This window comes from Cyprinodon variegatus, unplaced genomic scaffold (assembly GCF_000732505.1).
Source record: "Cyprinodon variegatus isolate N-32 unplaced genomic scaffold, C_variegatus-1.0 Scaffold731, whole genome shotgun sequence".
Classification (NCBI taxonomy): domain Eukaryota; kingdom Metazoa; phylum Chordata; class Actinopteri; order Cyprinodontiformes; family Cyprinodontidae; genus Cyprinodon; species Cyprinodon variegatus.
Window position 1 is genome coordinate 247127 of NW_015151184.1, and position 11686 is coordinate 258812.

At 36.4% G+C, this 11686-nt stretch overlaps 2 protein-coding genes across 2 annotated transcripts in view; both read left to right on the forward strand.

Moving 5' to 3' along the window:
• arfgap1 (ADP ribosylation factor GTPase activating protein 1) overlaps window positions 1–2974 on the forward strand; it is a gene marked incomplete at its 5' end in the record, with an annotated part of 23131 nt that extends 20157 nt beyond the window's left edge. Inside the window, one exon of the mRNA XM_015395223.1 lies at window positions 1436–2974. Coding sequence (XP_015250709.1) covers window positions 1436–1775 — 340 coding nt within the window. The remainder of the gene's footprint in view (window positions 1–1435) is intronic.
• Window positions 2975–10557: 7583 nt separating this feature from the next.
• LOC107097885 (engulfment and cell motility protein 2-like) overlaps window positions 10558–11686 on the forward strand; it is a 35901-nt gene continuing 34772 nt past the window's right edge. Inside the window, exon 1 of the mRNA XM_015395224.1 lies at window positions 10558–10658. Coding sequence (XP_015250710.1) covers window positions 10558–10658 — 101 coding nt within the window. The remainder of the gene's footprint in view (window positions 10659–11686) is intronic.

Here is an 11686-nt window from a genome sequence, read left to right on the forward strand (position 1 = left end):
GCGGAAATGATCCGGGGTTTCTGCGGATCATTAAAAAGAATGAAAATTCATTAATTTTTGGGGATTTTTTCATTAATTTCATGAATTTTTATGGGATTTCGTTGTAACAATCAACATATACCGAACCGAACCGAAAACCGTGACCACGAAACCGTGAACCGAACCGTGAATTTTGTAAACCGTTCCACCACTATATTCTAAAGTAGTCACAATTTAGATTTTTGCTAAAATAGTTCAGCCTTAGTAAAAATCTTTCTCTGACCCAGAGGGATTTGGCTCATAAAAAGTTTCCTTGATTGAGTCGTAGTAATTTTGGATGGAAAGTAGGGCTGAAATAATTAATCTATTACTGAAATAATCGTCTTTCTATCTCCCATATTTCTAATCTGACAGTTACACCGAGCTGCTTAGACTCAGTCGAGTTGTTTGTCCTTATCGCAGTTCGGTTCAGTTCAATATTTTTTTTTGACTGACTGTTATCCTTTTAACGTTTTAAAGTATTGCAATACTAAGCCTATACTTTAATCATAAAGTATGTGTAGCTGTGATAAGGCTAAAAAATTAATCAGATTAATCGATTATTGACATAATTGTCAACTAATTTAGTAATCGATTAATCGTTTACTGGAGTGTAGACTCTAAAACATGCTTTTTGCTGAATGAGCAACCTACCTTGTGCAGCAATTGTTCCAAATTTGTAAAAAAAAAAAATGTAAAAATTTTGCATTAAAATAAAAATAAAAAAAACATTTTTTTCTGTGAATCTGCTCTATCCAGAGTTCCTCAAGTGGAAATGTTTTAGTTTCACCTGGTTTAATTTAGGAAAAAAATGTTTTCTTTAAGGAACCTTTTCCTATCCGATTCTTAATCGATTTACAAAATCGTTGCAGAGACTCTAAAACCTTCCTTTAGCTGACAGTAATTCTAATTATATATATAATTATACCAAGATTGTAAAAAGAAATATATGAACATTATGTCTGTCAAGATGCTCTATCCAGAACTCCAGTGGAAAAGTTTTAGTTTTAGCTGGTTTAACTTTGCATAATGTCTTCTTTAAGGAACCTTTTGTTATCTGATAACTCATCGAAAAAATAATTGACAGATTAATCCATTTGCTAAATAATCATTAGTTGCAGCCCTAACGGAGAGTTACCAATTACTCCTCACATACCAATATCACCTTATATTAGATTACTTTTTAATGAAAAATGGGTACTAACACCGTTACTCCCAATGCTGACAGTAATGATAGTTTCTATCACTTTTATGTTATATTTTTACTAAATTTCATTTTCCTCATCTGTAATTATCAATTTTAAGACTGCATTGTGCAACAGAGGCAACATCTTTCCTGATTTATAAAATGACCAACTTTACTCCTCAAAACGGGAATTTTAAACATAATTTAAAGTTAGTTTCTTTCTGTGCTCAGCTCTGGAGGAGAGAGCTACCAGAACATGGACGCCACTGAGGGCTATCAGGGCAGCTCCAGCCAACCCGTGTCGAGGGATTTCTGGGAAACCTTTGGCAGCAACAGCTCCCTAAAAGAGAAGAAATCTCCCAGCAGTGACAGCTGGACCATGGCAGATAACTCTGCCAAAAAGAGCTCTGACAGTTGGGACAATTGGGGCTCCGAAGGAGCCTCCAACAACAAGCACAGCACAGAGGAGAGCTGGGAGGCCTGGGACAACAACTGGGAGAATCCGGATGGTAAGACGAAGAAGAGTCCTTCTAAGCCTGCAGAGGAAGCCTGGGATAACGCAGGCTGGTGAAACAAACATCACCTTAACTTTTGTTTTTTTGTTTTTTTTTTCCATCCTCTCCATCTTCTCCGGTTGCTCATCTCATTTTGCTCTTTCTGGAAGAGAGTTGGTTTCACCTAATGTCTATTTATGCATTCTGTATTAATTATAATTTACCCAGGAAAGAAATTATGAAAATTCAGAGATGAATAAATGAACACCTAAAGGAACTGTTTACTTCCAGAGCTCTATTTTAGTAGAAACTGGCCCCATCACAACCTCATCTGTTCATTGTAGATAAAATCATGACCCCCTGTAAGAATTACCCTCAGAATATAGATGTAAAGTAAAATAAAGTGCTGTGCCAACAACCATAGTTTGGCAAGGATGTTGTTATTCAACTCTGAAATTAATGCATGGAAGAAAAAATATGTTATTGTAAATATATCATAAAACTAACATTATTTTTCTTCTGTTTTGTAAACTTTAAACCAACTGATGCCCAGTTAGACCTACAGTCATGCTGAGTGACGGCGAAGAGGCCACCATGTAAAGCCTTTGTTTCTCCAGCAGGAAACGATAAAAAAGGATTATTTTAAAATGAAGATGCTCCAAACTAGTGTTGCTAGGTTACAAGTAAGATCTGAATCACACAGGTTTTAATATTTAAGATGGTTTCAAATGGGTGAATATTTTTTTTTTTATTTCCTCGTTTATATCTCCCGATTCAACATAGCCTTTAGCTTGGTGAAACCATCGTTACACAGCAGACAAATTATTCCTATTCTTATTTTTATAGTAACTGCGACTACACTTCAGTTAAAATTCTGATTTGGATAATTTATTTTTCTCGTCTTTTAAAGCTATGAAGTTGGGATTGGACATTTTCTTTCCTTTTTTAAAGACATTTTAGTTTCGCCGGCACACACTCAGCTTTGCATTTTCCTATTTGTTCCAGATGGTTGACATTATATGGCAGCATCTTCTCATCTCTACCGCTGCTCTACACAAACCTTCACTATCTAGTAATCAAGTCTCATTGTTCATAATAACTTTTTTAAAATGAAGATTTTTGCATTGCAGGGAATCACTCTCAGTACTTTACATGTTGTGTTTCAATAACTGGAATAAATGTAGACTTCATTTTCCCTACAGTGGTGTCAAAGAAGCCAATCTGTGAGCCTTAGAGGGATCCACGATTAGTTATAAGACTTTAATATGATTTTTTTTTTAAATACAATACAGCAAAAACACTGTGAGCTCTTTAATTTTGATTAATTAAAAAAAAATATTGTCACATGAACGTCGCCTTGTGGTTTATGCATTTAGCATTAGCTCCTTTTAGCCAAAACAGCAATGAGTAACATATAACCATCTGCAGTGCGTTGAAATTGAGAGGTGAAGATGAGGACCAAACGGAGGAACAAGAAGTGTTTTTTGTGTGGCTGCTGCTAGGCGTTACTAATCCAGATGGAGAGTTATATTACAAAGCGCTCCGGTTTCTTAAGGGCAGATTAGACTTCTGCAATGCACACATCAAATGTCACTTAGGTCTGGTTGCAAACTAGTTTTACTGGTATGCTTCTCCACCGTTGGCAGCAGTTTCCTGCCAAAGCGCAATTATTACCGATAATCGAGAACTTCGGCGGATTGTCACGAGAACTTTGTTTCGGTAAAGACCGTAGCATCGTTCTATAATTTGTCTGAGGCATCGTACCAGTGGTGATATTCTGAACCTCCTCGATGAACTTTTTGTCGTAGTTGTCCATTGTGGTTTTTAAAAATGGCGCGCCCCAGCACCAAATCGAGAAGGATGACTACACAGACAGCCGGAAAGGCATACCAAGGACCAATCACAGCTGCTTTCTGTCTGCGCACTTCCGCTTGAGGTCTGCGTGGGTTTGCGACCGTCCGACTCCTAGTCAGGATTTTTTTAAGGTGTGCTACTACAAAGCAGAACCTTTGCATGGGGGGCGTGGTCGCGCACAGAGACAGATTTGACGAGTGCAGAGGCTATTCGTCAGAAGCATAAATTGGCCTTAACTGAGTCTTCTATCTTTAACAGCGGTTAGCATCAGTACCAAACCACGTTCTCAGACTTATTAGATTAGATTTTGATTTCATGTTAGCCTCTGCTAATGGTGTTTGCTTTAACTAACATAGTAAACGGTTACAAATAGTATAGCACCGATGCCGATTCCCGATACCTGGCTGTGCAGTATCGGCCGATACCGATACCATCTGTTTGAAATTGATGTGTGTGTATATATGACGAACTGCAGACTACTTGGATGTAAATTAATTGCCATCATGGCTTTGTCAAGCTGCTGCCTACCTTTGTGAAGCAGGAAAAAGACTAATACAAAATAAATCCAGTAGAACTTTTTATTGCCTGCCCGGAGTGGGTGACAATAGTTGAAGAAACTTTTGACTCTCAAAATGGTATCGGTGCCCTATTTATTGGTACTCGCCGATACCGATGCCACCATTTTAGTGCTGGATCGGGGCCCCGCCAGATACTGGTATCGGTATCAGTGCAACTGCATTGGATTGTTTCACCAGATATCTCGTGTATGACGGCTTGTGGAAACTTTGAGGCAGCAATGCAGCGTTTCATTGTCCAATTTGGCCTAAAACTTTAAATGATCAAATACAATGTTAGCCTTCCTGTGTTTACGCTTTAGGTTCCAGTCCATTAAGAACCAACGGCGTCATTTACCCAACATGCATTGCACAGGTGAAAAAATGGCGACCTCTGTGGGTGAAAATATTAGAGGATATATAATTTTTGAAGTAACTGTGAAATTTTCTTTATCACAAACTTTTCAACTTAATAGGAAAACTATTGTATATTTAGGCCAACATGTTCAACTAGTCATGGATCCCTTTATATCTGCTGTAACAACTCAGGAGGCATTCCTTTATTTCATCTCGCATACGGAAATTAAATCCAGGTCATGTTTGAAGTATTATTATTAATACTAATTAATGATTCAATTCAGTTGATTGCATTGACTCATTGACTCGAAGGCAATCCCTCACTAACCATGCTTGTAGTGACAGTGGAGAGGAAAAACTCCCTTTTAACAGGAAGAAACCTCCAGCAGAACCAGGCTCAATGTGAGCGGCCATCTACCAAAGCCGACTGGGGGTTTTCATAAATTCCTTATTATTACTTATATCCTTGGATTATTATTAGTCTTCAATACTTGTGAGTTACTTCTATGGCGTTTTTCGTTAATTCACGTGGCACCAGGACTCACCTATCATAGCTGTACCTGCATCATAAAAATAATTTCCAATGTGGGGAAAGAACTTTTTATTCCCTCCTGATGGTTTGCATCAGTTAAAACTCCCACTGGGGAAATCTCCTTGGAGACCGCATCAATGGGCCCAAAGATTTGCTTTTAATAAAAGAAAAATATTCATTCCTACCTCTAAGAAGTCCTTTGTTTACCGTTTAATTTTGTTTTTTGGAAGAAATTTTTCTTCTAGTCACTCGGTTTTGTTTTGATGGTGGATTTTTAGCCGTTTATTTTATTTTTTTTGTGTTTTAAGAGGTGACAGTATGACGGCTAACCCCAGTCTCAAGTATTCATGTGTTTTCGGTTTCTGCTCTATGCTGTTTTAAATAGTAACGTCCGTCTCGCTGAAACGTCGCAGTGGTGTTTACGTACAGTCAAGTGTGAAAGCCTTAAACAGCCTTGGCAACTTTCTGCTGATAATGACGAGTGTTTGCTTGTGTGTGTCTGTCTCTGATGCCTTGAGTTGTACATTTTCACTTTATTACTGACACATCCTGAAGATTCGAATACTTCTGTTTGGATTCCCCCCCCCCCATAACATAATATGCTGGATTAAGGCAACAAAAAAATGTGAGGATCTAACTTGGTGCAGAAACATGTCTTCTTTCTTTTTTTTGAGCAGTTAAACCAGCAAATGTCGTCTTTAGCTCATTTCTTTTCCTATAAACAATGCAGAAGGTTTCAAAATAACATGTATTTAACTACTTTTTGTATAAACTAAGGATTTTTATTTTAAATTTATTTCCACCTTAAGGTCATTTTTTATTTATAGAGTTTCTGTAAACTTTATTTGATCTGTTTCTGTGCAGCATTTGAGATCGGGTATGTCTGTTTAGCTGTGAAAACTGATCATGTAAAAAAAAAAAAAACTATTTTTGATGTCATGCATGATACTTAAAGTGGATATGTAAACATGAAGTTGTTTCCTCAGTGAGTTAAGTGCAGTTGTCTGCTTGTTCCACCAGCAGCATTCCTCTAAGGTGAGCCTCTGTTTCCCATCATTGTAGGACTGTGGATATTTTTCTGTACACATGGTTCAGTATAAAATAAAACCGTGTTGTGATGAACGGTCATTCCTTTTCTTTTGATTGGCTGTAGCTAATTACAGCTATATAAATGCTGTCGATATACATCTCTAACTTTCAAGAGTAAAAAGCTACTTAATATGTGCAGCGTTATGATTAATAATTTAATCAAAACCTGAGGTTCTTAAAGTGGACGTCACGAGGCAAACCCAGTTGTGATCCCTGGGGTATATGGCTAAAACATATAAAATAAGAATTTCCCATAAAATTCATAGAATGAATATTTAGCTAATTTAGAAAAATGTAAAATGCACAATATAATAAAGTGTCCAAGGATTAAATTAAAGGCATTTAAAATGATGAATATTTAAAAATAAGTTCAACTACTTTATAGGAAAAAAAATGAATATAGAGTGGATTAATTACATGTATTTTTTTTAAGGCTTTCTCTAAAGGATTTGCTTTATTTTTATGGTCACATGAGATATACGAGAAACCTCTGGCCCAATCCTGCTTTACTTATGCTTGCTGTTTTTGTTTATTTTCCTTAACAAACCCATAGCATTTGGAGAACAGCTAGATTTATACTGAGATTAAAAAAACACTGGTGGAATGCTTTAGGTTGTGCTAGAGACTGAATCCAATGGATTTTATTAGGAGGATCAGATTAAGAAGGACAAAGTAATGTGTATGTGCCACACTTTTCAGATTCTACTAGGCAAAACAAAAAAAATTTATAGAAAAAATATTTTCTTTTATTTATGGGATACAATTACAACTTCAAAGGTTCCTATTTACATCTTTTTCCTTAAATAGCTTATTGGTTGTTGGTCAAAATGTGCTTTAAAGGAGAACACCAGTTTTTTTTTGTTTTTTTTTAAACCATGTGCTGTATGTTCAGAAAAGAAGCTAAAGGCGGAGAAAAAGCTAAAGAATGGGAAAATGCAAATTTCAACCAAAGTGGCTGGAAAACGAGGAATTTAGGACATGGCTGCAGCCTGTCGACGGTAAAGATGAAGGATTTTGCCTTGTACATACTGTATGAGAGTCATGGGTATTTGTTGGTGGCATTAAAATTCTTTGTAAGAGCATTAAATTTGAGTTACTCATTCCTGTATAAACCCTGAGATACTTGCAGCAAAGAATTTAAATTCTGTAAGACAATAAATATATTGTTGGTAAAATTTTACTCAAAAGTAAAATTGAAAGTGCAAAAATGTTACCGAAAAATTCAAATTACTTGAGCACAGTTTAACTTTAAATAAAAGTTAATTTTTATTAATTGCAGGAAGAAAAAGGAAAAGAAACTTCTGGCCCTACTACAAAGAAAATTGGGAGATATTGGCTTTAAATTGTTATTAATTAGCAGTTGTTTTAAAAAGGAAAGAAAATAAATTCCTTAAAGAAAAAATTGTTTTGCAATGGCAATAGTTTATATGGTAAATGGAATGTACTTAAGAAATTCTATCTTCCATTAATAAACACATTCACGTGCCAAGTTGTACTTTAGGTCTTTATATCTGACATTTTGAATTGAAAAAGCTTCCCGGATGGGAAGCGAATCATCTTCACTCGGAAACAAAGTCCAGTGGATTTTTTATTTTCTTTTTTTTTAGAATGACTATGACCTGTATGACTGAGAACCTTCCCCAGCATAATGCAATTTGAAAAGAATTAAAATAAAAAATTTAGAAACTGAATTTGAAACAGATAAAATATGTGATAAAATGATGATAAAATCTGTAAAATTTCAATTTAAAAATTTAAAACCTGTAAAACAACTTTTTGAATAAATAAAATTTGAAAACTAATCAATCTGTATAAATAAAAGTTACTTACAAAATGTTTTTTTGAATAAAACTTTTTTGAAATCCTATAATTACTGAATGTATTTTTTAAGGTTTAATGTGCACATTTTTTTTTTTTTTCCCTTAAGCTTGTGCTCTTTGCTTGCAACAATAAATCCCATTCTGAAGCCCCTCAGCTCTATGGAAGAGGATTAGGGCCACTGAAAGAAACAAACCAAAAGTTAACCGATGTTTACATTTTATTTCATTTTGATATGGGAAAAAAGTCAGAAATCTGACTTTAATCTTAGAATTCTGACTTTTTCTCAGAATCTCAGAATTCTGACTAGACATGTCTATTTTAGAGATTAGTTCTCTTGTTTTAATCCCCCTCTGCTCTTCCATTAATGAAATAGCATCACTGGGGACCCCTCAGGCATGTAAAAAATGTCGTCTAATTACGTCATTTTCTCAGAATTCTGAGATTAAAGTCATAATTCTAAGATTAATGTCAGAATTCTGAGATTAAAGTCAGAATCCTGAGAAAAAAGTCAGAATTCTGAGATTATAGTCATAATTCTGAGATTAAAATCAGAATTCTAAGAAAAAAGTCATAATTCTGAGAAAAAAGTCATAATTCTGAGATATTATTCAGAATTATGACTTATATCTCAGAATTATGACTTTTTTGTCCCACATTAAACTGAAATAATATTTAAAAATCATTTAACTTTTTTATTTCCGCAGTGGCCCTAATCCTCTTCCTTACAGCTGTGTGACTAGGAGCCTCTCTTCGAAGGGAAAGATGTAGACCTGAGAGGGTCTGCCTCATTTCCAGACGGTGACATTCTCATCGTGTCCCGCCCACAAGGCTTGGAATCGTGTCTCCTTTTCACAAGTCTCGCTGGGGACGGAGGGAATAACAGCGGGACCATAGATGGCCCGGACACGGGGTGAGTAGCACGGATGAATGAAATTAGCCCGTTTGTTCGGTTTGATTAAACCCAGAGGGAGAGAGAGGGATGATCTGCATCCGTGACAGAGCTGCATCTTGTCAGCAATGGAGGAGCCGACAGGCTAAAATGGATGACTGTAGAAACACGAGCCTCCTTTTCAGGAATAATGATGATCGGCAGCATCAGTTTCCCACAGATAGAGCCAGTATCTGAGTCTGAATCCTCCACAGCGAAGAGAAATGTAATTAATTTCACTATAGAGCATCACCAGGCTGTGGCTCTTAGCGGCTCATCGATCCAGTCCGTCCGGTTAGATCACCTGTAATCAACGCCAGATAGGCTTTTCCCAGAACTTTGTCACAGCAGGATTTCTAAGCAAAGCTAAAATATTTCCTTTGAATGCCACTTTCAATTGAGGGAGTTTGGAGATTTAGGACGAGGAATTTGTTGACTACAGCAGCTTTCGATTCACCATTATTATAGTAAGTGGATAATAAACTCAATCTACCTCTTAAGAGTAGTGATCTTGTAGTAAACATTTTGGCCAGAGGGGGCGCAGCTGCTACGCGTTTTAACTTCTCTAAGTTTACAAATTCACCCCCGCAGATTGACCTGAAGCTGTGAGGGGACCCTCTGCTCCCCCTCAACCACATTTCTTGTTAAAGGAATGCTAAAATGGCGACAGAAACATCCGGGCCGCCGTGAAAAGCAGCTGGTGGGGGACAGAGAGCGGGTCCTCTGAGTTGAGGCCGCACTGTTCAGATTTCCTCCTTAGCTCCTGGGCGACTGTTGCTAAGATACCGAGACGGCGCGTGCTGCCAAATTAGCAGGGAAAAGAAAACAAACATGGCGGCGGTTCGGAATTATTAGTTGTGACTGATCAGGGATTGGAAAGCAGATTCCTTACTTAATTTAAAAAAGAATAATTTAATGAATTTTTTAAATTTTATTTTAAATTTTTTTTAAATATTTATTTATAATTTTTGTAGCTTTTTCAATAATAAATAATAAAAAATGTCTTGACTTTGTGGATTTTTATCTTCATGGCAGTAAACAATAACATAGCTGTTGTATTTACTCGCCTATAAATTCACCCAGTTTTTCTCTGTAGATTCTAAGAAATTTCAGATCATCAAACAAAACTCAATATGAGCTACAATTCAAATAAAAAGGTTGTTTTGAAATTATAATTGTGTTTATTAGAAAATAAATCAATCCCAATTATTCTCTCTATGAAAAGATGACTGAAACTAAAGGAATTAACTGTGATCAGCCATATTTACTTGTTTAACCAGCCATGCTTATGGTTTCATTACTACATAAGCCTTATAAAGCCACTAATTAGGTTATTATAATCTGTCTGACATCATGACATCAATCTGAAAAAATATCAACAAAAGGATAAAAATGAAGAAATCTGTGTTTCTCAAAGCATCAAAGTGTATTTTGCAATATAACATACATACAGAACAGAGTTAACACTCCTGAAGACTCTTTACTCTGGTGGCTTCAGCCCCCGTTTATGGCGTGGCATGTTGGAGCAGCTTATTTGCAGCAGAGAGGAAGCAGTTGGATAAGCTCATTAGGAAGCCATGCTCTGTCCCCTGAAAGTGTGCAGGAGGTGGGAGACAGACCCACTGTAAGGTAAATGACATCAGTGTTGGATGATATCTCCCACCCCATGCATCAAGCTCTTGCAGAGCTGGAGAACTTATTCAGCAAAAACTATTGGATCCTAGATGCACCAAAGAACGCTTCTGCAGATCCCCCTGTCACTACCCGATCCGTCTTGGGAGCACGCCCTGTTCCGCAAATGCCTGAACAGCTTCCAGGGTAGCCAGTACTTCATTTTTCATTGTTTTTTATTCTTTTTCGGGGGCGGGGGGTTCCTTTTGAAATAATTTTTTATTTGTGTAAATATTGCATATTGTAAAAACGAAAAAAAGAAGCAATACATAAAAAAACGCATAAATAGCCTTTCGAATGTTACTGTGACTGCTTTCAGAGTATCAATTTCTTCCAGAAAAGTCTTCAATATTTTCTATATGATGTAGTTTAGCCTTCTTTAGTGTTTTAAGTATATAAATAAGTATTTTCAGGACCGTTATTACATCGTTTTCAGTGACTAGGATCTTATTATTCTGTTCGAGCATGAGCAGTATGGATCGGGTAGTGACGCCCCCTCCATCTGTTGTTTGATGCTCATCTTTTGGTCACTTGAGTTTCCTTTTAAAAACAGACATAAAAAAATAGAAAAAAGAAAAAACATGGTTTTAAAATAGAAAAAAATACATTTAAAGAAAGAGTGCTTCTCGTCTTCAGTGTCAAAAATGATCAGCAGCATTTTGAAAATGATTTATTTTCTATTTGTTAAAGCAATTAGTATGCACACCCCCCCACCCCCAGAGCCAGTGAAGGCATATTATGTCATAAAGTAGAAGCAAATGTGTAAAAAGTGTTTTAGCTGAAACATAGGATCCCATCCGTATTTTGTTGCTGAAGGTCAAATCATATGTCTGTACAAAAAAGAATAAAAAACATTTGATCTTAATAAAATAAGGTTATGTGCACCAAGTGACTTACCTAAAACTGTGTTTTTATTGTCCTTTTTTGAGCCTAATTAGAATCCCAGCACCAGGTGCAATGAGCCGACAGATGTGGCGCCATCCGGTGGTACAACCAAAAACTAGGAAAAAGCTAGATGTTGACAATGGAGGCAGCTGCTTAATAGAGCCCAACTGTCCTGCAATGCCTTGTGGTAAAACAACAGTTCAGCATGACTGAAAACCAACTGATATAAATTAAATAAACTGGCAATAAAAAGCAACTGTAAGTTCCAGTGAATCCTCCACAGAGCCTCCTCTTGAA